General features: G+C 37.9%; 3 protein-coding genes across 3 annotated transcripts in view; 1 reads left to right on the forward strand and 2 right to left on the reverse strand.

The window, feature by feature from the left end:
* LOC140942370 (uncharacterized) overlaps positions 1-25,909 on the reverse strand; it is a 333,944-nt gene that overhangs the window by 198,400 nt on the left and 109,635 nt on the right. The gene's annotated exons all lie outside the window — the stretch shown is intronic.
* On the forward strand, positions 9,696-14,654 carry LOC140940775 (pyroglutamylated RF-amide peptide receptor-like). The gene is made up of 4 exons (XM_073389738.1): positions 9,696-9,811; positions 10,563-10,833; positions 13,610-13,858; positions 14,262-14,654. Exons 1-4 carry the CDS (start codon positions 9,696-9,698, stop codon positions 14,652-14,654), a joined length of 1,029 nt encoding a protein of 342 aa, XP_073245839.1.
* On the reverse strand, positions 16,331-17,209 carry LOC140940776 (adenosine receptor A2b-like). Its single transcript, XM_073389739.1, has one exon. It carries the CDS (start codon positions 17,207-17,209, stop codon positions 16,331-16,333), a length of 879 nt encoding a protein of 292 aa, XP_073245840.1.

The following is a 25,909-nucleotide window of genomic DNA, read 5'->3' on the forward strand; positions in this document are numbered from 1 at the left end:
GGTCGTTAGACGAAACACAAAATGGGGAAAACTGATGTTTACTTTTTGCGTCAAACTTATATCAGCTGAAAGAGCAACGGAAGAAGAGCAAAACATCAAAAACCGCTTTTCGATACGACACGTATGAGCCGAGTTATGGGACTTCAAAAATAATTTAGTGCGCCCCGTCCCCCCCCCCCCCATCCATAGTTTTTCTTAAAATACGGTTGCTCTGAAATTTTTTTACAGTTTTACACAAAATAAACTGTTTTTTTGGTGCCAAAAACCTTTCATTGTGGACTAAAATCGTATGATTTTGGATTTTCATTTTTTGACTTAATAACGCTAATTTAAGCAGTAGAAAAAATGATCACGTGACATTTTTTGTTTTCCAGGATTCTACGGTAGTAAAAATGTCTTTTATGCAACTTAAATAGCAAGGGCAATTAACAAGAAAACTGTTAAATTTAGTGGTGGTTTCCATTTTTTCCCCCAAATTTAAACTGCGATATCTCAGGTCATGATGAGTTATTACGAATTGTTTTCAGCTTTCAACTCCCTTTAATCAGATCTTTCGGAAAAAACAAAAAGCAAACGTGACATTTTGCTTTTTCAGACCAACTTTCGTGAAAAACTCTAAAGAGTCAACAAAGTTATAATTGTAAAATAACACAACTGCCAATGCATTAATGCAACATTTAGGGGGTTGTTTGGCCCCACTGTGATAAAGGAAAGAGGTCTTGGTCTGGGTGGACAATTTCATACAAATCACTGTGTTTTGTCCACCTAAACCTCGGGCCGGTGCCTTTGTTTACAGATATACGAGAATTAGGTCTATTACTAACCGCTTCTAACCGAGCGCGAGGGCCGTACTGGAGAATATTGGCCCGAGGTCGTGGCAGTATGGACCGAGCGCAGCGAGCGAGGGCCAATATTCTCCAGTGTGGCTCGAGCCAACACGGTTAGTAAGTTGTTTATTATATGGCACACGGTTTCTGATAGTAAAATACACTTCCGGTGGCTTGCACTTAAAAGGCTTCCACCGTGACGTATTCTTGATGACGCAAGCAACTCCGACAAAAGCAAGCTACCACGAGTTCGAAAATCAAATTTATTGAAATCAATGTAAAATCGTCTAAAAACGCTTTTTATACTAAAATAATAGAAAGGTTTTTTGTCGATCAAACAATATTTTCTTGATTACAAGATATGGATCCAGTCTGTGTCTAGTGAAAGTTCTAACTTTGAAGTTGTGAAAAATAATTCACAACTGGACACAGTTGACAAAAAATAACTTCAAAGTCAATCGTCCTCATCGCTCTCGATAACAATTCGACGCTTCCTTTCATTCTGGACAATTTTCACATTAACATGAAATATTTGGAATGTGCACCCGTGATGGATCCAATGTTTTGTACCTGTAAAAACTGGAGCGGTGGAAGGCAGTGACGGATCGGTTGACTGATCAAGATGAGTGAATTTGTTGTCGAACTTACGGCGAGTTACTACTTCAAACCATCCCTTGATTATAGACACTTGATAAAGCTTTATCTCTGGATCCAGAAAGATCAGCTCTGCTGAGGTTCAAGGACATCCTCTTTTGGGCACTGGCAGACTTGTAGGACTGTAAACTCTCCGTGCTTTGTGGCCACTCAGGGGGGCTACAAAGTTCTCTGTAACATTAGCATCAAGGAGCCTCGAAATACAGGTTTTCCTGAGAGAATGATTGATTACTTTTTTTCCTTCTCTGAAGGCCAGCATTCTTCGCTGCAGTGGACAGGAACTTTCCTATTTCATTTTTTCCGAGGGGTACCTTCATATATCAAATATTTCTTCATTTGAGCGTCCATAATGCCGGTCCACCAAGTAAAATGGTGATTCTGGTGCGTTCATTTCCACTGGGCCGCCTTGACTGCGGAATTTTTGGAAACTTTTGCTGGCTCGTAATTATATTCTTCTCCGTTTTTCTGCGTGGTTTCAAAAAAAAATTCGGCAAAAGGAAGTCAAGCTCGGACGCAGGTAAGCTTTCAATTTTCTCATTTTTCATACCATTAGTTTCCATGTAGCGGAGAAGAGTGTTCATATCAGTAACTGTCCTCTTGTTTGTGATTGCACTTTCCTGTTGGTTGATAAAATCGTCTATGGCCTCCTTTTCGGTGATGCCTGTTTCAGTTTCTGCATCAAAAGTTTCATATCATTCTTCAGGGTGATATAAAACTCACTCAAAGAATGTTCGTCTTCTTCATCCATATGTAAAATTTCAATCTTTTTAGCTTTTTCTGCTAGTGGAGCAGTGAACAATGACAATATTTACATTTTTTTTTTCGCTGTTTTGGTAGCAAATTTTGAATTTGCCGGCTTTGCTCCAAAGCCGGCTTGGGAACGGTCCGTACCCCAAAAACCCCACCCGAGAATCAATCAGAGCGCACGGATTTGCCTAAGACTGGCTTTGCCATATAATAATACACAGTAATTGTATCCTTTGTTATTACATGAAGTTCTATAAAGTAATTCAATACATTAGTTAGGAAGGAAATAAGAAAATTACATTTTTCTTTCAAATTTTATACTGTGGAAAGTTTTATTGGTCAATGTAAACGCGGATTGTGAACTATTGTTTTCTATTGTTCAAATGTGAACGTGACAACAATAGCCCATTATTTTAATTTCTTACCCTAAAACCAATAGTCCGCAGTCTGAGTCCGCTGTACATACATACATACATACATACATCTAGCCGAATTTTTGAAAACATACCTCAAAATGGACCAGAATATTCGCACAGAAAGCTGGCGATCGCCAGCTTTCTGGTCACTGCGGTGCGAAAAAACATAGGGGGCTTGCTGTCCTGGTTGGTCTCATTGACAAGTTCAGTCCCTGAGCTAACTCGCCATGGGTTGGAAAGGGGCCTCCATGTCAATCCCTAGGGGGGTAGGGTGCTGAAAAAGCGTTGTACCTTCCGTTAGTCCTGGTCTGGGAGAGTCAGTGCACTGCTCATGTCTGCCTTTGGTTTGTCATGTCAAATTCTTGTAACGTTTGAGGCCCATTGGCCAATGAAAGCATTCCCCTTAAGCACGTGCTAGGCTGGGGGGGTGGAGGAAGTCAGGGGGGGTGATTTAACCTTGAATTTCTCTGCTTAGAACTTGCTTAAGTCTCAAGCGTCCTCCGTCATTCAGGGCCTTTAAGCAGCTAGAGTGTATGGACAAGTCCAGAGTGTCTTTTTGATGGACTGGAATGTTTCTTTTGCTAATCAGGAACCAAGAAGAGAGTCAACTTAAGAGAACCATGGGTAAGAGCTGAGTGTCTTGGCCATATTTACTTTAGTTGAGTCAGTTTAAGGTGTGTGGGCTGCTGGTGTCCGATGGTACGGTTTTCATAAATCCGGCTAGACATACATACATACATACATACATACATACATACATAGTTTATTTGGTAACGCAGGTTACAGAATACGCAAGACTGAAGTCCTGATGTGGACCTGCCTATCTACTTGTTAAAAACTAAAGTATATAAATGTGAATAAATAGAAAATCAACAGAAGTTAAATAATAAATAATAATAACAATACAAATATAAATAAGATTAATAAAGAAATTCCTCATTCCTATTTCTTATCATGGAAGATTCCTTATTATAGCTTATAGAATTAATTAAGTCCTTGCTAGATCTAAGTCTTTTTTTAAAACATTCTAAGCTAGAAGACTTTTTGATCGAATCAGGAAGTGAGTTCCAAGCAATGGCAGCTCTATGCTTAAAAGTCAGCCTGCCAATTTGGAAGTACAGTCCTAAAATAAATGGTCTGTAGAATGGATGATGGCAAGAATTTAATTCTTCTGAGGACTGCTATTTTCTTATTAAAAGATTTTAAGAGACTTTTAGTGTGTTCTTGCCAAGAAAGATTACTGTCTATAGTTACTCCTAGACATTTACATGATGATTTTAATTCAATAAATTTTTCACCATACTTCAAAGGCAACAATGGACCAATGAATCTTTGTTTGGATAATAATAAGGCTTCTGACTTAGTTTCATGAGCAATCAATCTGTTAGCACCACACCAACTAAGAACTTGATCTAGTATAACTTGCATGGCCTTAATTATAGTATCAATATTATCACTTATGGTAAATATGGTAGTATCATCAGCAAACATATAAAGTTCTCCCGAGGTTACAGATTCAGGAAAGTCATTGACATAAAGGGAGAACAGTTTGGGTCCTAAGATTGACCCTTGTGGTACTCCAAACTTGATAGAGCTAGTGTCTGATTTCACTTCATTAACTTGAACAAATTGGTTACGATTTAACAGGTAGCTTCCCATCCAAGATAGTAAATTTCCTGATATACCAACAGCTTTCAACTTTTGTAATAGGATGGTATGGTTCACCGAGTCAAAGGCCTTCCTGAAGTCAATAAACAGAACACCAACTTTAAGATTATTATCTAGGGCCCACTTCCAAGTGTCAGTAAGATGAAGAAGGAGATCCTCTGTAGAATGATTCTTGCGAAAGCCCCATTGATTGTCACTAAGCAGGTTCTGAGCTTCAATGTGATTGTCTATGCTGTTGCTTATAATATCTTCAAGAATCTTTCCTGGGATACTTAAGAGAGATATGGGCCTGAAGTTGCTCATATCAGTGGGTGCTCCCTTTTTAAATACTGGCTTAACACGTGAGAGTTTCCAGTTTGTTGGAAAAACTGCATCATCTATACTTTTCTTGAAAACTGGCAGCAGGCTATGGATAGAAGATTCCCCAAGGAGTTTAAGGTCCTTGGGTGAGACTAGGTCCGGTCCAGTAGCTTTATTCGGGTTTGATGATTTTTCAATTTTCTTCTTCACTAGCTCCCAATTTAACTCTATGTCGCATCTTGTAGGAGTGACTCTTGTTACATAAGAAGTTAAGGTGTTTGGATCAAGAGGTTCTAAATTCTTTGTAAGTTCTTCGCTGATATTAACAAAGAACTCATTAAAGTAAGAAGCTTTTTCTAGATCACTGGTTAATACATCTTTACTGTCAGTTATTATGGGACCAATAGTACTATCCTTACTTTTCCTTAGAACCTTGTTGGTTAGTTTCCAAAATTGCTTAGGATCTTGAGAATTCATAAATTCCTGTTTCCAATAAGCAGCTTCCGATTGTTTTAACAACTTTTTTACTTCATTTCTTTTGGATTTATATAATTCCCATTTGACTTGATCTTGAGATGACTTGGCTTCCTTAAGTAACTTATAGCGAAGATTTATTTGCTTCCTTATGTAAGTAGAAATCCAGGGTAAAGATTTGGATCTTATTTCAACATTCCTAGTTGGGAGGTGGTGGTTGACTATATGCTTATATAAATAGTCCCACAGGTACAAGCTATCGTCGACGTCGTCAAAAATACCAGCCAATTGCCACGGCGCATGTTCTATATCATTTCTAAATTGTTTGATGTCAAGTGATTTGTAAGCTTTGGTTGTTATATACTTGGGTTTAGGATTAGCTTTAGTAGTCATAAAGACAGCAAATACTAAGTGATGATCAGAAATACCAAGATCAATTGCACCAGAGGTTTTCACTTTGGCTGGTTGGCTGGTGATGATAAGGTCAATGAGAGACTTTGAAGTAAGTGTGATTCTTGACGGGCAGGACATAATGTTTTTAAGGCCAAAGGAGGAGATTATCCTTTCCAGCCTTTTTCTATATTGAGATTCAGTATTACTTGATCCTTTTAACATGTCAGAATTGAAGTCACCCGAAAGAATAATATTTTTCCTTCTTAGCCAGATGTTTTCTAGCACGTTCCTGAAATGATTAAAAAATAAGGAATCTTGAGGTGGTCTACAAAAGCATCCCATCAGGAAAGATTGTGATCTTATTGTTACATTCAGCCATGCCGCTTCTAGATGGGTGCAGTTCCAACGGGTTACCAAATAAGCAGTAAGGTTCGCTTTGAAATATATTAAGACACCTCCTCCAGGACCTGAATCACGATCTCTTCTCACAAAACTGTATCCATTAATATTAATCCATTCATCTGGAATATCTTCTCTTAAATGGGTTTCCGAGATGCCCAGGATATCAAATCTAGCTTGATCTAAAATATTTTGGACTTCTGGTAGCTTATTTAGTAAACCATTGATGTTAAGATGAGCAATTTTCAAGTTCCTGTCACCAAGTTGTTGATTTGTTTGGTTGTTTCATTTTACACTGCCCCCCTTGTTTTATTTTCATGCTTAATTTGACAGCCCAGTTTGTAAATCAAGGTCTGATTTTCAAAGATAATGTTTTCGCATGTATAGAATGATGACATAACAACATAGGGGTAAATTTTCTACTATAAGGGAACAAATCAGAAAATTTGGACTGTAAAGTGTTGTTGGCTAACAAGAATCCTTCGTGTTTTCTAAAATTCATTGTAACATAGTTAGAATATTCGCCTAATCAAATTCATTAGCTCGAGCGTACTACGTATACCCACTGAGCACGATGATGACGCAATAAACTATTATACCTTGAGTACTTGTGAGCTTACCAGCCCTCCCAAGACGTCTCCCAAGTACGTCCATAACTCAACAGTACACGATGAAGCGTTTACCACGTGTTTGATATCGTAGATGTAAGATACAACTTTTGAATTTGTTAATCGATAGTAGGAAAAAGGGGTGAGTATTGTTTTTGTTGTTGTCATCTCCGCGAGCTGTGCAGGCTATAGCGTCTGCAAATCATTATTTGCAAAGTTGTTCCTCTCTATGTTGACATTGCTCAGTAATATTTCATGGTTGCTAAGTAACACTAGGGACATGCGCACTTGTTCTTTTAGCGCTTATTAACCATGTGCTCTTACCAAATGGCAGACTTTGTACTTTGAGTTTGTTTATTGATAAATAAATTCTATTGTGATTTCAAGACACTCTAAAAAAGAACCTTTCAGTGAATTGATAGTTTTCCGGCACCTCAATATGGATTATATAACCTTTTTTAAGGTTATCTTAAGAGACTTGAGTAAACGTTCTCTCAGTTTCAAGATAAAAACGTAACTGTGACGTAAAAAAATAAAGTCACTTAGACATTGACGTGTGCTGCTTTGATGGCGCGCTACAATAATAAAATTTTGAGTTAACTCTGAAATTAGTCAAAAAGGTATTCGTTACATCTCCAGTACTACACTGGGGCTTCTCCGCTTGTGCAGGGGCTTTCTGATCACCACTGAAAGAAAGAACGATTTATCATGTATTGGCCGTATGAGGATTCTTACCCTTAGTGTCGTTTGTCAGTCCCTCTTCTTTTCTCCTCAGCAGCAATAAAGTAGTACTGCCTGCTGCTGCCCAGTGGTACTGGAGTCTCTTGGCATCAACATCGAATGTCGATCAACAAGGTATCCCGATGAAACCCGGCCAGGTAGACCACGAAAGCATTTGTTCTCAAATTAACAGGTGTTGCAATACAGCAGTAAAATCTTTGATTCGTGTGATTGCGAAGGAAAGGGTCTTAACTTAAAATCTATAGACTACCAACAACATCGCGACTTAATTCAACAATCAGGTCAATAACCAGAGTTTGCTACCATCAAATAGCGACTGACTCTGAAGACGATGTTATCAGAAAACTTGTCGAAACGTCATTTACAGCTAATAACAGCCCTATTCAGGATAACATCCACCCGGATGATACGTACTGTTTTATCTCTAATTATGACATGACTTCGGGGTTCAAAGAATTGAATGTAGGTACTTTGTCGTTTATACTATCATGAGGGTACCCTAAGCATCTTGGGGTAGAATCAACCAAGAGGTTAGTTGCAGCATGGCTATGGTGGCTACCACCAGACGTTTTCCCGGCATCATTTTGCCTTTATCAGTTATAATCTTCTACTCTTGACTAGATCTTTTCTTGAATCATTTACATATCTAAGAAGCGAAATCAATTCAACCGTTGGTTCTCTCTCCTACTCCGAGAGGTTTTTCTCCGGGTACTCCGGTTTTCCCCTCTCCTCAAAAACCAACACTTCGAATTCCAAAATCCAATTCGATCTGGAACGCACGGACACGTTTAAACGAGTCCATATGAACTCCTATGTGCTTCGTGGGTAAACAAACAATTTACAATTTTTTAGTTTTTTACCGAAAAAGACATGTAAATCCGCTTGGCTAAAGTCTGGAACGCCCTGAATAAAGTGGACACAATCTGAAAATCCGCTCTTTCAGACAACCTCAAACGGAATTTTTTTTCGTGCCACTGTTGAATCAGTGTTAATGTATGGTGCCTCTGCCTGGTCATAGACTAAATCCCTCGAATCCAAGCTCGATGGAACCTATAACCAGATGCTGAGAGCTACTATAACACTTCACATCTCCTGGAGACAACATCCAACCAAACTACAGTTTCGTGGACTCATCCCTGACATTTCTACAATCTTACGTGAACGAAGAATGCGTTTTGCAGGTCACTGCTGGCGAGCTCGCGAGCAATCTACTGCTCTGGTCACCTATTGAACTATGGTAAAAGGCCGGTTGGTCGCCCTGCAATCACCTACATCGATCAACTCTGTAGAGAAACGGAATGCCTTCCGAAGGACCTCCCTGCTTTGTTGCAGGACCGTGATGGATGGAGTGATGGACTCACGAATGACCGAGCTCGCTCGACCTGATGATGATGATGAAATTTTAAATCAGAAATGACCCAGTGAAAAGCTGGCAGGAGTTATTCAATTTCCTTCAACTTTAAGAATATCTATAAGTTCGTTGTCCAACGCGACTGGACAATTTGTTTTATTCGGCTGCACCAAAAATGCAATGAAAATCTTTTAAGTATAAGATTGATGCTGTCTGATTGGCTAACAGTTCACAAACGTTTGATGGAGACCGCTAAATGTAATTAAAATGGTGGAACAAAAACTCTACCTGCAATTTCAGGCGTTGATTAAAATCATGTTTGAGAACTTTAAGACAAATACGTGAATACCAAAAAGCAAATTATTTATGATTTGTGATTTGTTTCTTGAGTGCTAATAAATTCAGCGATTAATTACGAGAAACGTACCGAAAAAACACAAAACAAAACAAATGCTGCGTTCCAAATATTTCTGAGTGGAAATATTGTTTGAGGGAGATGCCTTAAATTTTGACTCCCTGAGTATGCTGATTATCCAAAATAACTGAACAGTATTCCACTCGATTATTTTAGATCATATTAGATATTCGTCTTCTTGCTTTCACCTGCCCCCTATTCAAAGAAAAGAAAAAAAAGAAAAAGAAAAGGAGAACCTTCTTTGGCCATGATTGCCGACATTTACGAACAAAAGACGCATTAGGCGCTGTGCGTAAATCTTTTCTTATAATGAAGTTTTTAGACTAATTGTTTCGTAACTTTTAAATTTAAGAGAACATTACTCACACAAAAATCCCCAATGGACAAGTTGTCCGAAAAAGCTTATTTCACTGATGAAATTTATAGGTTAACATTGAGTGTATTTTAACCGACGAACTGACGTTTTCGAGAATTAATGGCAGTATATATTTTTTTCTGTAAACTTCATAAATTTAAATATAGATTCATGTTGTTTAACAAGCGGGTTATTATTGCTTTCTGGCACATTTGAGATTGGAAACTGCCAATAGAAATAGAATTTCACTTTGACATTTGCAGTCCAAGCCTTTTTTCTGTCTTACTTAATACACCTAAAGTTCAAATCAATACCACAGCCAGGTTGATCACTAACGACCGTGCAGCATGGTTTCTGAGACAGCACAAGTCGTGATAACTTCAGTATTTTCCTTGCTGGTCATGACAGATATCGTGGGAAACAGTCTTGTTTGTGTGGTGTTAATTAAAAATCAAGATATGAGGTAAGTTTGAAATTAATTGACATTGTGCCAACGTCGTTTAAAACTTGGAAATTTTCATTGCATAAAAACTTGAAAATTTATAACTGGTGGGAAGAAAATTCCTTTAGTTGAAAGGAACAGGAAATACTCACGGGAATTAAACCTAAACGGAAAAAGGAACCTTTATAAATTTTGCCTATTCTTTACCCGCAAACCAGTATCGTACGAAAATATCCTAAGACCCAAAAATTTATTTTTTATTTATAAAGATAGTCTTTTTCCTGACCATCAAACCGATCAATGCAAAGTGTAACGCGTGTTTACACTATAACTGCGTCCAATATGACTTTTATTCATCACAAGAAGCTACGTAATGTATTTTGTTCACCATCCAATTTCAACATCCTTCCTTCATTTTTCAACGATAGGCTCTTGTAGATATTTGCTTTCCTAGTGCCACTTGAATATAAATATACCTAGACTTGATTCATGAACAATATATTTGGCGTTGTATCTTGTAATATGAAAACATTTTCTAGTAAGATATAGTTTTTTCTCGCTTTATCTAAAGAAAAAAAATAGGCAGAGGTATTTTTTTGCTTGATTTGTCACGTCTTTATGAAAATCAAAATTATCAGACAAAGTCCGTTCTAAGTTCCAGGTGATATCTTGCGTCAGAAAAACTTGAAACTTTTTAACCCGGAGACATGAGACATTTTGAACAGATGACACATTCTTCTAAACACTAACACTTTTCAATTTTGGCCGGCAGGACGCCGATGAACTTTTTACTTGTCAACCTGGCGCTAGCGGACATTATGGTGGCGCTATTTATTGCGCCACAGTTTATCCTTATTCACACATTCAAGCACCCAGACGGCTTGGCCGGGACACTGCTTTGTAAATTTTTGACCGGCGGGAATCTTATGTGGACAGGAGCAACTGCTTCTTCTTTCTCTCTGGTCGTCATTGCGTTCGAGCGATACTTCGCCGTTATGTATCCTTACGGCAATAGAAGAAAGCTAACAACCGGCAAACTAAAGGTAATTTTAGAAACACTGAAATCTAATCGGAGCAGGACGTAAGAATTACAGACTGAGATGATAGTATCATTTGAAAACTGTGGGGGAAAAAAAAATTAAATAGACGATAGCTTACTTTGCCGCCGCTGTTAAGAGTGGAGAGCATTGTTTGCAACCTCCTTTGATTAAAGAAATAAAGAACAATAAAGTAACTCATTGTTACTCTAGTAATGGAAATGTTTATTCATATCATTAGTATTATCCTTTTCTTCTTCTTCTTCTTGTTCTTGGCTTCCTTTTTTTTCAATTTCACGACACATTTTCAAAATCAATTCTTCTTGTCTTGAATTGTTGGTACCTCGGTGCTGTTTGTGTCCGTGTAATAGTTTACGTTATCATTATTTTACCTGATGTAACTAGTCCCTTTTAGAAAATTCAAGAGAATATGATTATTTTAAAAGTATCAAAAGGTTTATTGACTGACCAAGGGTTGGCGATTTTTTGTCCTTTAGATACTAACAAATGTTTGTAAAATATAAACGTAAATGGCACTATGCTTTGTTCTAAGTTAGAGCAGCCATTTATAGTGAGTCGATATGGTGGTACTGAGTTTAAAGAATGCAAAAGGCATTGTAGTGATGCTAGAAATACACTACTTATTCCCCTGGGAACATTAAAAGATATCGTATTTATTCGATTAACCGCCCTGGGCGCTTGTTAAATTTTTGGTCCTTGAGAGTGGGCGCTTATTCGAGGTGGGCGCTTATTCGAGGCTGGGCGCTTATTAAATTTTCACCATTTTCAGCAAGTAAAGTATGTTTATTTTGCAACAAAACAATGAATGCTAATAGCAAAACGCGAAGAAGTAACAAAGCAAGGTTTCTATAAAATACTCTGAAGAAAACTCCGTCCTCGGGTAAGTCTCTTATTAGAATTTATTCACTCAAGTCGGTGGGATGGGGGTGAGCGCTTATTTGAGTTTGATTGGGAGGAGGAGTGGGTGGGTGCTTATTCGAGGCTGCGCGCTTATTAGCTTTTTCTGCCTTTAGAATGGGCGCTTATTCGAAGTGGGCGCTAATTCGAGGTTGGGCGCTTATTCGAATAAATACGGTATTCTAATAACAACGTTCAGGACGATGATAACGATGCCAACGGAATATTAAAGAAAGTAAACAAACTCTTTCAGGGATTCTACGAAATTTCGAATTTTATAGCTCCCGGGCTGCCCAGACGTGTAACGAATTCACTAAGCAAATTCTTTGTTTTCGCCATTTGCACATCCCCCATAATACACCTTGTTTGCTCTGCAAAATTTTGCATACCCTTTGTTTTCAATTTTTCCTCTTACAGTCAATCCGAAGAGAAATTGAGGACAATACAAATGCACAAGGGGGAGGGGGGAGGTGTATTATGGGAGATTTGCAAATGAAGAATCCTCGTACATATTTCAGAGCTTTTCCCTGAAAACAGTTTCTTGTATAAAACATGTAATTAGATTTTCAGCGCTTTTCCCTTAATACAATTTCTAACATGACAAATAGGCAAGTTTCGTATTCCCCGACGGACCTGGGAAGAGCATGATTGCGAGGCTAATGCGGGTCAACTTCTTGGTAAAAACGAAAACAAAGTAACATAGGCAAATTGCGGCTGAGTCGTTGGAAAACGATACAAATCATGAAAATAATGAGATTTCAAAGCTCAAACTTTACCAGTACGCTGAAGGGATATCTGTTTCAAACAGTAAAACTGTGGAAAGAGCTGGTCGAACTAACACAGACATGAAAAAAGCCACGACTGAAGCTTGAAAATGGTAAAATGGTAAATTAAGCTTAAGTCTCTTTTGTTTTCAAACTTCTTATTATCCTGTTTTCCTCGTGTGATATCTGTAAAATGGATTAGTATTATCATCTGTGTAATAAGTCTGTATTTAACTTCTAATCGAGTGAAATGTGTATACGTCGATCGTTTTTCTACATGTGGCTGAAATTGTTTTTACAAACGATGTAGGCTAAATGTATAAATAAACTTATACCTTTCAAATCGCCTTTGTCCATTCCGATTTAACTTCCTTACAGTGCAAGAAGTCTATGCAGAAATTAGCCCCATCGTGATAGATATTTTTCCACCGAACGTACTTGTTCGGTTTATTTCAAACACACAAAATTTTTCATCCGCACGGTTAGAAAATGTCAACTGAAAAGTAGTTGTTTTACTTAATTAAATTTTGTCGATAACTACCACATTTCAATGAAAGGCTTACTTAAAGAAGTTATAACGATCACTGAAAATGGCTTCAGAGTTTTACCATGTTTTGAGGATTTTGAGACCATCTTCGCATTTTTATTGAAGTCGCTCACCAACCCACTCTTCCGGGCAATTTCTAGTTTCGCTGGTTGTTTTTCTCGGTGACGAAGAGCTGATCTTCCTTTTGCTGTTCGTAGCAATGATTTCTAAAGCCTATAAGTAAGTTTGGAGCCCATCGAAACATTAAACCTTTGAGTTTTTCCTCAGCTGCAGTTTTTTCATGTTTGTTAACTTCTTGCCAAGAAGTTGCAAGCGTTAGCCTCGCTTTCGCGCGAAAACAAGCACTCGCCCTAGGCCCCCCGGGGAATAGGAAACTTGCCTATTATGTAATTAGATCAGTTTTAAACCAGCTAAGTCTTAATAGGCTGTTGTAAACAACAACAACAACAACAGCAACAACAACAAAAACTAAAGAAAACATTACATACATGTACGCACAAAATGCATGACGCCAGTATAAAAAACTTTGAATTCTGTCTTTGGCTTCTCACAGCTCATCATTCCTGTTATATGGATAAGTTCAGTCATCATAAACATGCCATTCTTCTTAACAACCTACTTCAGCAAAGGGGATAACTTTTGCATGGAGCACTGGCCGGGAGAATGGACAGCTAAAGCTTACAGTTTAGCTTGGTTTGTACTTCTCGGTGCTATGCCAATGATTATGATGTTCGTGTTATACTCAAGAGTAATTTATTCGCTTTGGATCAAGCAAGAAGTACACCACCAGGGTGCCCAACAGGTAAGCGTAAAACACTCCTATTAAGCTAAGCGGATTGCTAAAGGTTTCTGATAGTAGGTTCTAATGTTGCTCATCCAAATTTGTGTCTTAATGTTGAAAGTGCAGCCCTTGCTGTTATCTGCGACTACTTTATCTACGATAGGCTGCCGGTATCAGTAATGTCATTTTGTATTGGCCATTTCTTGATTGAGTGATTTTTATACTTTTAACTAACGTCCCCTTTTTTGCCTGTTTCTCCCTTTTTGCTTTTAACTTGGCTCGACGGCAAAGTTATGCTTACGCAATTGGTTTATATACTAGACCGGAAATAAAAAGCTGACCGGATGATTAATGATCATAATGATTATAACGATTATAAATGATTTATAAGTAATGAACTGTTAAGAAGTTTCCTTATTTTCAGGGTGTTTTGAGGGTACGTAAACGTGTCACCAAGATGGTCTTAGCAGTCAGTATTATCTACGTCATGTGTTGGACCCCGGATCTCGTCATTTACGCACTGATCCACTTTAGCTCAAAGCACAACCTCGGAGACGCGGCAGATATCATTTCCATCATGTTGGTCACGTGCAATTCCACCGTCAATCCATTCATTTATGCCTATGTCAATCCTCGCTTTAGAAATCAAATCAAGGCTCTGTTGTATTGTAGAAGCGTGGATAGAAATAGAATTCACGATGTTAGAAGAAGGAGTCTGGGTTCTACGACAACAAACAATATAGCAGCTGCATCAATAATCCAGCGCGAAGTCCGCAGTATCGCCTTACGTTCTCAAGAGATTTCAACTTCACTGTGACTTTAAACCGTTAATTACCGATTTGTTATATACTGACGTTACTTATAATTTAAATATGTTCATGAATGGAAGCAATGAGCCGTGAAAGTCAACGGATATGATAAAAAAAATTCTTAAACTGATTTTGGTCCTTAGAGTGAGTTTAATTAAAAATTCGGATTCTTAAATTCTTCGGTCGTCCAAAAACTGCTTTTCATCCAACTCTGGTCATTGCCTTGTGTTTGAGGAATTAGGCTATGTATCCAACCGTAACAAATGTATAGCTAAGTAAATGGAGATTTCGAAGATGACTGGGTGTTGTCGACAACGATAAGCCTTAATTCTTATTTCGTGCTGCCATCATATTGTAAATCATTGTTGACATTCTTGCGAATCCGAACAGCTCCGAACTGTAAGACGAAAAAAGATTTTGCCAGACTTATGACGAAAATAAATGTCGGATACATATATTTTACACATAATTGAGAATTAAAGGCGACAAAAGAAATCTTGGAAAAAGTGCATTGCATTGAAATAGCTGTTTAATGACAAAGGGGGTGAGGAAGGGCCTGTTTTCTATCTAAATCTTATCCAAACAAGAAAAGCGATAGTTTATTTTTTCTTAGCAATAACCCTGCCATTTAATTATCAGTAAGCGCTGATTGTCGATAGAGTCTCGATAGCCTGGCCATAGAAATGATAAAAAGTACATGTTCAACGTTTTAAATTGAAACCCCTGACTTAATGAGATAATTAATTTTTATAGTAGAGATAATTCCTCAGTGACATAAATGTCTGCATTCAGCATTTTGACCACAGCATCCTCCGTCAGGAACTTTTTGTTAGGAAAGCTGAGCAACAATGGCCTAAAACTATTGGTTTCTAACAAACGGATCCTTCCGGGTGTTAGAAGCCTATCACAAAAGTTTGTAAGAAAGTCAATACTTACTTTTCTACTTTTCTAAAATTTTATTTTATCCTTCTATGAATGACAGTTCTGTCAAGTGAATGGAAATCATATACAACTTTCAAAGGTGCATTCATTAATATTTTATGAAATAATCGGTATATCTGTTGTGTTTTTTAGTGTTATCCGTAGTCTAAATTTTATTTTTCTTTGTTTTTGGGTATGGTAATATATCTCAGTCAATTACTTTGAAGCAAAGTAAAAGAAATTAAACCAAGGATAAAGTGAACCACAACTAATATGCAAAGCATCTGAGTTTATGTATAGTAAGTTTCTGTAACCAACCAACATGGCTTCGACTAAACGTTAATTAACTTTCTTTTATTTTCACCTATTGTCAATATAATCTACCAGCTTGGCTTAGAATAATAAAGAGAATAAATAAACGGAATAAATATTATCTAAAATGTAGATTTTGCTGGGATAAAATTAAACCATTAGCTGTTCTTCCTCTAATAGTCTTGATGCTCGTTTATTACATATTACACGCAACGTTGAAGAGTCTGCCAACAGAACTGATCTGAAATATAATACCGTTAAAATTCTGAAAATAAGCCCCTCTATAAAGTCCCTTCAAATAGAAGGCCCCCAAACACGTAACGCAAAAAACCCTCCGTTAAATCGCTCCTCCAAATATAAGCTCCCCCCCCGGGGGCCTTTGAAAAATATAAGCCCGGGGGTTTAGTTTCGGAATAACCTCGAATACGCAGAACTCTAACATCCTCCACTATCAACAGCAATGTTTTGAAAATATGTTTCGCAGTATTTCCATAATAGCGTGTCGAATAGGTCTCATCTTCCACGCGTAGATGAGCGGATTCAGTGAAGAATTCAGATGGACTAGGGTCTGAGTATAGATGATTAGAGTTTCCTCTGAATCACTTGTTTCACGACGAGATACCCTGTTTGCAATATTAATAGAATAATGTGGGAGATTACATAACAAAAAGACGATATATACATAAAATGTAGCGATCGCAGATTTTCTCTGCCTTGCTGTGTTCTGCGAAGTGCTCTCAACGTTTTGTGATACTTGTTGCACGTGCAGTGTATGAATTTGGTTTGTGAGATGACGCACTGTTAAGTAGATCTTGGAATAAAAGAATGTTGCAGAAATAAAACAGACAATAACAATCGCAAGGAGAGTAGCTGGAGCAGCCGTTATCATTCTGTCCCAGAGATCAAATACAGAAACAGTTGCACTGAACACCCAGATCGTGATGACTGCAGTGACAATACGCCTGTGAGTTACAAGTTCCTGGTATCTAAGATGAAGGTGAATGGCCAAGAATCTGTCGGCGCCTAAAGCTGTTATATTTAAAAATGAGGCTGCAGTAAAACAAATCCCAAACACCTCAGATGTCTTGTCAAACTGGAAAGTATCAGTGTTTTGAGATATTAGCGTTGCTATGGCTAGAGGTTGCACAATTAATCCAACAGCAAGATCAGAAACAGCAAGACTCATTAGTAATATTCTTACAGGCTTCGGCAACGAAGAAATTTTTCTCAACACATGTATGGTTATAACGTTCAGCGTGACTGCAGTATAGGAAGAGAAAATGTTTAAAATGACTACCAATAGCGGTGAAATTTCCTCAGCGTTTGCCATTGCCTAATTGGTAGAAATATGTCAGTTCCTTTGGTACTGTTGATAGTTAATGCTAGCGGACGAAATCATGGATTTAAACATTCCTCGATCAAACTTCGCCTACGTTATGCTTCCTTCCTTAACTGAACACGTACCGGCCGTTCACTCGCTTGCAACCAAAGAAACGCCAACCTTATCAACACAGACTGTTAACTTTTATTTCTCTCGGCCTGTCATTTTTGACAGCAGGTGTGTCACAAACTTTCTTTAAAGTGCAAACTAATTTGAATATAAGAATTAATTGGAAAGCCTTGAGGCACCGAACACGTCCATTTAGAAGGATGAGTTGAAATTATTTACTTACATCTCTTAGAGGGAGGTGTATTGGTCTCGTTTAATTTGCTCATAGAACTTGTTATTAAGACAGTGTGAAACAAGTTATTTTCGGCTGGAAATTCCACGGCGGTTAAAATTACTATCAGAAAAAAAATTATTAGGACGGAAATAAAAAATGTCAGAGGTTTATTTCGTTCTTGGAAGAAAGTGCGTATGAACTCCGATCTAGCTTTCAGTTCAAGAAGACATTGTGTATGCTAATGTATGAGCACCACATTAACTATCTCGCATATACGATTTAAAGAACGCAATACAATATTAGCATGTTTCCCTTGTGTTGAAAGTTGTCTATTTCCGAATAAAAAAGAAAAAAGTGACGGGAAAACAATAAAGTTATTTAGTACTATCTTCCAAAAGCAATGAAGCATATTTTTAATGCAAGACCTAAGTGTATGCTTCGTTAATGATCAAGTCAACCGTTTTAACCTAAAAGGCAGCTGAGTCAACAGAATAATATATCAGAAAAGTCCCGCATGCATTTTAATTGCCAATTAAAACCTGGTTGCCATTAATGGTCCGCGAGCCCTTATGCGTGGGACATATCCCAGACGATCAAAAATAACTCAGTCAGAGAGGCACAGCTTACTTATTTTGTTTTATTTGGTTTTGGTACGAAAATGGCAAAGATCAGGGCCTGAGATGCCAAGGATTATCCGGTCCCCGACTATAGCTGATGAGGTGATGTTCGTTAAAGAAATATAAAAAAGTATCACATGTTTGAGAAAAAAAAGCGTACGAAAACCGACTGGCCTGTGAGCTGAGGCTCTCCGTTTGCCGGGAGGAAAAGAGGGCTAAACTTCGGGGGAGACGGGTAGAGAGGAAGTGGGCCTTAAACTAGCCTCTTTCTCTATTTTCGCCACCAAGGGTACTGGTCTCAGGCTATGCCGGAAAATAAAACGTTTTCGTCAAGCATTTTCTTGTTCGGCAGCAGCGTCGCAATGGTCGGGAAAGTAGATTCAGATTCAGCGCGTCCGATGACTCAGATCGCATGCCGCAGACCAGCGTTGTGTAATGCTGATAGATATCCCCAGTATAAATAAAGCTTTTATTATTATTATTACTATTATTATCATTAAGTGCATAATCAGGCCTAGAGCTGCCATCACAAAGGGTTTATTGTAGCTGTTCTAAATAACCGTGTAAACTTGCTCTTAGTTTGTACCACAAATAGATGACAGAGGGACTGATATCTACTAATTTTGCATTATTTTATATAATTGATGGATTTTGCTTTTATTAATGCTTTGATGGCTTTCATCAATCTTCTGAGTGAAACAAAATATTGATAAGCCCTCTCTTAGTTAGCTTTACTTTAGAAAGAAAAAAAATTGAATGAAGAGCTATCAAAATTTAATAAAAAGCTTGAGCAGTTAAAAAAACCCATTCAAAATTGCTTCAACTGAAAGGGATTATTTTAAAGTTACTTCCAGAGTAAACTTTGAGTCCATTCCGCAAAAACTTTCTGCGGAATGGACTCAAATTTAAGACACTTCCTGTCATGACTAAACGGATTACTATGCAAAGTCTTCACCTGTTTTTGGGAAAAGGAAATTGAAAGAAATATATATAATTATGTATTATATATTCAATTTCCTTTTCCCAAGAACAGGTGACGACTTTGCATAATAATCCGTTTAATCATGACAGGAAGTGTTCCGTTCTCCACCTGATAATGTCGGAATATCGCCTTTGTGGGATCAGAGTTTGACTTAAGTTTGTCCTTTCTAAGCGGCAAAAAACAGATTTTAGTCCTGCATTAATAATTTCAAAGGGTTTTCTCAAAAACAGACACCGATTTAAATTTTAAACCTTATCTTTTCTAGCTTGCTTTTTTTTTTCAATAATTTACTAGTTCATGAATTTCACCGTTTACAGGTACTTTGCATATTCGTTGAGTGCATTCAGTGGCCTGATTATCCCCTTCCGGCCTTAGGTACAGTATACAACGGAAGATTGAGCATGGCTCTCTGATTGTTAGACAGCCTATAAGGCACAGCCAAAGGTAACCTGAGATCAGGTCCAATTTTAGCGGGTCTCATACATTCTCTCTAACGGCTACCGCTAAAATTGGGCCTGATACAAACTCTCTCACGTTTGTGCTCGTTACGGCCAGATTTTGGCCGTAACGCTGATTGGCTGTTAGAACAATGCCACAAGATCTGATTGGCTGTCGGAAACGCTGGAAGTTGAAAGCGCTTATTCCTCGCGTGGTTGTTTTCGTGAATGCTCCGTCGTCGGCTGAGAGAAGGATCGATTTTGCTGTCTTTTTTATTGTTTTATGATCTTATGGTAGGAAAATATGCCTTAATATGTGCCATGGAAATTCAGAAAAATCATATGGTTGTTCATATATTCTCAGGATTTGCTTCGTTAACGGAACTAATGTGAGTGTATCGCGGAGTTGAGTCCCTCTGCAACTTGTTGACCGCTAACAAGGTGCCTTTTGATTTACCAACAAACGAGTGCAAATCAAAATACTGTCCATCTTAAAACTGGTTTCATCTGAAAGTTTAGCCTGGCATGACTTCTCTGAACGGGGTACGCAAGCGGAGGCTCACTGCGAAAGAAACCTCAATGGCCAATATGAATTATTAGACGAAAAATATCGCATCGCTGTTCAAGGAATTTTGTAGGCGTTATTATAAAAGCTGGTGGCTTAAGATAACATACTGGTTGTTTGCCTTCGCTTTTTGTAAAATATAAACCAGGAAAACTGGTGTCCTCGCTCATTGGCTGTTTGCTTTTGTTTTTAAAGATTTATGTACTGAAAATAGGGGAAAATTGCCGAGGAAAATATTAAGGCAACAGAAAAATTAACAGATAAAAACTACTTTTTAAGTCAGCCCGTCTGCATTTTTCCCACTCGTGAAAAATTTGCATACTAGAAAAACAAGCAACGGAAGTAATTCTGGTTGGCTGATTCGGCAAATGTCAATCAATCAAAAAAGTGGGCGGCAGACGTTTCGTAGAAGGTTTGTATCAGGCTCTCTTTTCGTTTCGCCTAGCCCGCTGGAATGTAATTTTCAAAGCGAAAAAAAAATAGAGCCTGATCTCAGGTTAGGCCACAGGCATCATCCTCTGATGAATAAAGCTCCAATCAGTTTATCTAGAGTAGTCTCAACCTGTTTTGTGAATCTATTTTGTTGAATCTATATCGACTCTATCGAATCTATTTTGTTTGAATCTATGTCGACGCCCCCTAGACCTAAAAGAGTGTTTGCATCAAGCGCCACACTAGTTGGCCATTGATCAGCTTTCTCGATCGAATGTGTTGTTGATTCTTTTATCGATGTTTGCCCCAATTCTGTTTGATATTGCCGTTTCTGTTGTTTCTAGTGCATTGTCATTATTGTATGTATAGGCATTGTTGTTTTTTCCTTGACCTCGTAGTGGAGCTTGCTCTGTGAGTTATTTTATTATCCAGGCCTCGGCCTGACGAATCTTGTAAATAAACAAATAAGTAAATAAATATTTTGTCTTTCCCACGAAGGCGCAGTTTAATTTCTTCATCACTGGTTTCTGTGACACTTTTTAAAATAACATTTTTTGGATATAGTTATCAGATTTGTAAACCAGCTTAAACCAGTCTTTGAGCTAATCTGAATTCAATGGGTTCTCTGCAGCGCACCTTCTTTTTGTTTTATTGTAATTTACCATTGATTTTTTTAACTGATTAAAAAACGCCCCATTAGGATTTCTTAAATCCCTGGTGCGATTTTAGCATTTAAGAGCAAATGTCTGTAAAAATCGAGGAAAATCGAAATTTCGCGGCCACAGTCAAAAAATCATTTTCGCTCATATCTTGTTCATAGATAGGCATAAGTAAGTAACTAAACGTGGTGTAGTTTGTTTTTCAAAAGGCCGCTTGGATTTGGAGAAAATCGACAAAACCAATTTTCGTGGTGGGCGACTTCGTGAAAAACAACCAAAATTTGAGGCAAAATGAGGCGGTCTCAAAACTTCGCTGGCACGCACACAGGAAGAAAGCGGGGTAAAATATTTCCCGATAAATCAATTTATAAAGGGTTTCACTTGTGTTTTGGTGATGAGTTCTTATCTTAACGATAATCTTGAAGATAAACAATGTTATTTCAGTTTGGATTCTTTTCCAACTAAACGAAATTTAAACCAGCCAGGCTGAAAGTTGCGTTTTATATTTTAGGCATGTGCTACACCTTGGTTTTACCTGAAACTTAAGTCGTATGTTATTTAAACATTGTGCTAAAACATACGTAAGAATTGGCCTGGGTAATTAAATTTGTACTTCACACGAACCTTTTGAAGTTGAATAAATTTTGCTTGAAATATGAGACTTTTCAAGAACGTCGGTTGGTTGTTGCTCGACAAGTCACGATTGTTGCGCTCTCCAAAAGAAACTTAACTCACAGTCGCACTTGTATTAAAGACATTTGTACTGAAACGATAATTTTTGTTACCTCAAATGCGTTTTCCCGTTCTGGTTAACTGGCATTGCGCCTTGTCCCAAGCTAATCAACCGAAGATCCAAAAACTCGAGGAAACGTGGTGAGTGAATTAAAATAACCTGAAACAGAACATTTCTTGTTATTGCTGGCCTTTCTTTTCCGCAGTCACACTTTTACATCCATTACCATTTAAAAATTCTAGGTCTCACAAAAACTGCGATTTTGATAGTGAAACTTTAAGGCTGCCGATACTTCTTTGGTCATAAAAATCTGGTCAAAAGTGTTGCGTGACAGGATTCACAGGCTTCCCAATCTAACCATTTGAGCGAGGCGCTTTTTTAATGTTCTTGCCAGAAGTAGCATATTATGCTACTAACTAGTAATAGTTGACACTACAGCTGCCCCTGCTCTGCATATTGTCGTTCAATAGCATTCTTGCTCGTGGTGTAGCTCTTTGAAATATACCGATTCATAAAGAAGATTTTCACACATATTCCATACAATAGGTGAGATAAATACAGGAAACGCAAGGTTCCATGCACAGTTTCAGCTCGATTTACACAGCTTTGATCAAAACATTCTCACTTTCGAGAATAGTTATAATTCTAAACCATAAGAAAAGGTTTAATTAGAAGTTGAATTTTTCGCTATTTCTCTTTCACTTTTTACATTCAGTTCATTTTATTAGCCGGAAAGGAAGCCTTAGAAATTAAGAGGACGTTTGATCAATTCACACTCGCCTATTCTAGTCTTATTTTAAACTTTATAGCGGAAGGACACCTGTGAGCAGGGAATAAGTCAGCACAGAATTTGATTGTCGGCGAATTTCTGTAATCGTCCATCGTTCTGCTAGTGAGAAGCTAGCCGTTGTTCGCTCGTCTTGCTTGTTTGGGGCTGAGTCTTATTCCGAAGAGTGCCTGGCAAGGTTTCGAATGAAAGATTTGTGAACTCGTGTCTGGCAAACTCTCCAAGTGTTTACATATACACAATTAGACGCACCTTATAACTTCTTCTGCGCTTAACGAGTGTCGTTAAACTTTCAGTGAAACAACAGCTTCACAGGATGTCACTGATAACACGTAACGCAAAAGAGTGTCGAAGTATTACTGCACAATAAATATTACAAAATCTACCTAAGCGGTCCCTTGGGGATGTGCTGTCTTTACGTCATCCTAACCATTTCGTACATGCGGGCGCAAACTATAGAAACGTCATTATTACCTGCCGATTCCTCGGGGCCCCTGTTCAAGCAAATGGCGATTTTTTACTTCGGCGGAGCGCGAAGTAAAGGATTCGCGACGCTCAGGAATGTATCAAAGTTGCAATTTTTTGACAAGATTGGGCAAGCAAAGTCTGTAGGTTTTCGGCTCTATTCGGCTATTTGACGAAGTGAGAGCCGAATTAGTCCGAGATATCTCGAGATCACTTCGATTTCTTTGATTTATTCTTTAACTTTTTCGAGGAAGAAAGAATTACTATTTTGGCCTTCCCGGGGTTTGAACCGACTCACCTAGCTGTGTGACCCGTCAGATCAGAGGAGACTCTAAGTTGAGGGATTAGCCGATTGCGCTACTGCGACCCAAGGTAGTTTGGGAAATGAAAAATAGTTATGAAATGATGCACTAGTTTCGGGACAAGATTGGACGTGCAAGTTCGTGACTTTTCGGCTTGTTTTAACCACTTCGTGATATGTTGAGATCACTTCGAGTTTAGTCTTTAATTACTCGAGGAATAATCGAGTGTTGAAAAACATTTCACGAGTGAGCCCTGTTACGCCGCAAAATGTAACAATTGACGCAAAATGTAACATTAACGCGAAATGTAACAATTTTTGACGCGAAATGTAACATTAACCCGAAATGTAACAACTTTTGACGCAAAATGTAACAACGCTTTAACGCGAAATATAACAACTTTTTGACGCAACATGAAACAATATTTTTAACGCGAAATGTAACAAGCAAAATGTTACAGCCTTGAAATAACTGAGAGGTTTGGACATGAGCCTTATAGATAAAGTGTAAATTGTCTGGTGGTTACAAAAACAGTTTATTCATAAAGTTTTCTTATGTCAAATAAACTCACAAAAGGTCGTAAAACAGGTGATAAAGTTACAAGTCATAACCTTGGAATAGCATTATGGACACAAACAACAACGCTAACTTATTAAACATAACGTATGGAGAATATCCCAAGCTATGCGAAAAGAATATGACTAGAAATGTGAACAATAACACCGTAGGAAACACGCACCAATCAGCAATTGAAATGCAAGTTAAAAGTAAAAGTTAAGAAAGGTAATCTACGTAGTCAATAAGATAGATATGAAATTTCTCATTTCTCACCGGACTTCCAGTAAATGTGAGAAATTTCATACCAACCCAGTCCTGCTGCCTTAAAACTTAACCATGCCAACGCCCATTTAACATTGTTGATTATCTCACGCAGTCGGATAACTGCTCCGCTACACTTTCCTTTTAGGGAAAAGGGAAGGAGGTGGATAAAAACAGAAAGCGTCTTCATGCGATGAAAGTGTGAAAAGAATGATCAGTAATCGATACTCGCCTCAATTTCATACGGGCTCAAATCCCTAGAGGGAGTATGCTAAAAATGTACCATCCTAACCTATCTAATACGTCCTGGATTGTGTAACGCCAACTTTCTTTTAAGCGTCACACATAAGTACAGAAAGATATACCAAACAACAATTCGTACGACTGTTTCAGAATTTAGTTACTATTATCGAAAAACGTTTTGTAAGTTTTTTTGACATTATAAGAAAACTTTATAAATAAACTGTTTTTGTAACCACCAGACAATTTACACTTTATCTACAAGGCTCATGTCCAAACCTCTCAGTTATTTCAAGGCTGTAACATTTTGCTTGTTACATTTCGCGTTAAAAATTTTGTTTCATTTTGAGTCAAAAAGTTGTTACATTTCGCGTTAAAAAGTTGTTACATTTTGCGTCAAAAGTTGTTACATTTCGAGTTAATGTTACATTTCGCGTCAAAAGTTGTTACATTTCGCGTTAATGTTACATTTTGCGTCAATTGTTACATTTCGCGGCGTAACAAGCCCTCCTTTCGAACTGTTTTATGATGAATTTAAAGTTACAAAATGCTGCACAAAGACATTTTGTCTTTGTTGAGTGTTACGTAGTAAAATTGCTTTCATGCGTAGCGTGACTTTCTCGAACGTTCTCTACATTTTTGGATTACCATGAATAATTAATTAGGGCATGTTTACATTTCAGCATGAGTCAGCAGATTTGCATCAGTTACTGAAATCATAAAATATGTCGAAAAGCTACTACTATTTGCCTGTTTAGTATTTTCTAGAACCTTATGTCAAACGGTATACAAGTTTCAAGCGAGTTCTTTTGACGAACTAAGTTTTTTCCCACGAGTTGGACTGCTGTGTTTAGTCAAGTGTGAGGAAGGTCGATTTTCAGGTTCTGTGTTTACAAGTTCGCGGAAGCCGTAAGATATCTGAAGTTCAAGTGAGAGTTTGTTATTATTGGTAGAGGCTGTTTAGTTTTACTCAAAGTTCAAGTCAAGTTTGTGCTGGTAGATGCTGTGTTTTAAAGCTCTGTAAAGGTTATGTTCCTTTGGTGTTAAACTTCCTTGTGTTAATCCGACATCCCTGCGTGCTGATAGTCAGTGAATAATTATCCTCAAAACATTCGAACTCGTGACTTTGAGTTTTAGCCAATTCCATGCTCTACGTAATGTGACTCCTTACCCATGCCTTACATATCTTTAATCAGTACATGAGACTGCTATGAAGGAGACTGCTATGTATGGAGTCATCAGAGCATAACTGGGCTAATATCGCGGAGACAATTTGTCCTGAAATGCTAGTTTTTGGCAAGTAGGCCTCTTGGATGTTGCTCTTTTCA

Source organism: Porites lutea, chromosome 6 (assembly GCF_958299795.1).
Source record: "Porites lutea chromosome 6, jaPorLute2.1, whole genome shotgun sequence".
Classification (NCBI taxonomy): Eukaryota; Metazoa; Cnidaria; class Anthozoa; order Scleractinia; family Poritidae; genus Porites; species Porites lutea.